The sequence below is a fragment of the Tetrahymena thermophila genome (genome assembly GCF_000189635.1).
Source record: "Tetrahymena thermophila SB210 genomic scaffold scf_8254034, whole genome shotgun sequence".
NCBI lineage: Eukaryota > Ciliophora > Oligohymenophorea > Hymenostomatida > Tetrahymenidae > Tetrahymena > Tetrahymena thermophila.
Genome location: NW_002476025.1, coordinates 203,619 through 206,053, shown reverse-complemented (window position 1 = coordinate 206,053; position 2,435 = coordinate 203,619). Strand labels below are relative to the sequence as shown.

The window sequence follows — 2,435 nt, the reverse complement described above, 5'->3', positions numbered from 1 at the left end:
TATAATTGTATATGAAGTATTAAACTAATTTGATCACCCTTTGCTGCTAGGATGGCTAAGTATGACTTTGAATAATTGTATATGAAGTATTAAAGAGCTTCGTTTGCCTATTTATTTACACTTAATCTATTGAGCTAATATTTATATATGCTATTCAATTCATTCCTTTTTTAAAAAACTTAATTCCTACTTAATTCCTTTTTTTAATAATCACTCTAAACAAATCAAAGAAATCAAAACTAAAATCGCTTTTAAACCTAAATAACTAAGCTAAGCTAATTAATTAATCAGTCTTATATCTTACTATAATAAATATGGATAAGTAATCTGCCTATAAATTATCTTAATCAAAATAATGCTAACTATAATAAAATATTTTATATCATTATTTCCCTTTTTATCTTAAATACGCTATAAAACCTATGGATTCTACCTATAAAATATGCTTGCTAAATTAATTTTTTTATTTATGATCCCTATTATATATATTTCCTATTTTATAAGTTATTACTTGGTTATCCTATTAAAAACTTTTATACTTAATACTTTAATAAATTTGACACATGATTTGCTTAACTAATATCTATGAAAACACTAAATTTATATATTTTACTTTTGTTCATCACCTACTTTAATTTAATTACTTTAAACCTATTTATTTTATTATAATCATCTATTTATTTTGATATATATATTCATACATGCTTGCTTTATTGATTTATTGCTTAACTTTTTGTATTTTAATTTTGTCTTTAAATTTTCTCTCCTTGATTACGCCTCAAAGAAAGTAAGTAGATTATCAATCAATTTATTTTGAATCATAAAACTAGCCTTTCCCTTTTTTTATAATACAACCTATTTTTTATATTTTTTGGACCGCTATTATACTTTTAATATTTAGTGTAAAAATTCTAACTAAGTTAAGTTTCTCCCTATTATGAATTTAATGTTTATTATTTATTAATTTATTTACTATTTCCTTTTTATAATTTTTTGTTAACTATTTTACAATTGTTTTAATTAACTAACAAAAAGAAGACTGTCTTTAAGTTTTTAAATAAAGTATTGGAGTAGATGATTTGGGGAATTTATTGTGATTAATCTTAGGATGTTTTTTATCAAATTATTTGGGGGTCTGTCAGTCTGTCTGTCTTTATTCATGAGGTTTCTAATTTTTGTCTAGTTTCAGCAATTTTAATTTGCTATCTAATGTTTACTAATTAATTAATGACCTCTTATTACAATCTGAATAGAAATTTAAATATTTCACACTATATTTGTTTTTTTATAACCTCAATGAAATAATTGCATAATATTCAAGTAGAAGATATAATATAATAAATTCTTATTTATTATACCTCTAGCAGTTTTAAGATAGATTGCTTGATAATATATAGCCAATACTTCACTTCTATCTTTATATAGAAAATTTTCTACTTTAGTAGCTCATTCCCTTATATAAGAATTAATTCTAAAAAGTAAAGTGTGCTTTATCAGATTACTTCATCATAATAAATTTCTTTTACACACAGTATATATATTATTATAATTAGAAATTTTAAAAGACTAAAAATAAAACTATTTTTTTAACCATTTAGACAAGCGTAAAGAGTTAAAAAATTGCCCATCCAACCAGCTCGATACCTATATTCTTGATATTTGTTAAGGTAGCTTTCTATATTATTATATTATTCCCACAAAAAGTAAGTTTATTCATTTTAAATTTTTTATTAGTAGTATCAATAATAATTTTTTAGTGGTAAATTTATCCTGTGTTATGTTTTTTGTTTGTTTTTTTGTATGTATGTATCTATCTATGTATGTATGAAGGTACGTATGATTCATGTAATATATAAAATAAAGTTACTAAATTATATTTCTTTTATAAATATCTAGTAAATTATAGTTTCTACCTAAATAAACGGGAGTATACTTTATATTTTTCTAGTTTAATTTTAATGCACCTAGTAAAAGTAATAACATTACCATTTTGAGACCCTTTTTTGGAGTAAATAAGTATGCTATATTGTTCCATACATCAAATTATTAGAGAGATCATTATAACTGCTAGAAAAAATCAATCAATTAGAGTCAGATAATTATCGTTTTTAGTCTTTAGGATTAATATGAAAAAAAAGAGTAGATTTAAAAACTAGAATCGATTCGCAGTAAAAAGATTGAATATAAATAATATTAATAGCTTAAAACAGACAAACTCTTTTGTAAATACATGTAAGATTACCTAACTTTCTACTTATTTATCTATATTATGTAAGGCTGGTTAACTACCTAATGTCTTATATTAGAAAAAAATCTACTCCTTTATGGATAATAATATTTCAAATATTTATTCATCAAAAACTATTTTATGCATAAAAAATAATTTTATTCTAATTAGTTTAAGGTATTTTTTCATCAAAAATCCTTTTAAACAT

At 21.8% G+C, this 2,435-nt stretch overlaps 1 protein-coding gene across 1 annotated transcript; it reads right to left on the bottom strand. All coding sequences in view use genetic code 6, as the record gives it.

Annotated features, from left to right (window-relative positions):
- Positions 1 to 1,405: 1,405 nt before the first annotated feature.
- Positions 1,406 to 2,035, bottom strand: TTHERM_000852969 (hypothetical protein; the record flags this gene model as incomplete). Its single annotated transcript, XM_012800650.1, has 1 exon — positions 1,406 to 2,035. The coding sequence occupies one exon, from the start codon at positions 2,033 to 2,035 to the stop codon at positions 1,406 to 1,408; it is 630 nt and encodes a 209-aa protein (XP_012656104.1).
- Between the last annotated feature and the right edge of the window lie 400 nt (positions 2,036 to 2,435).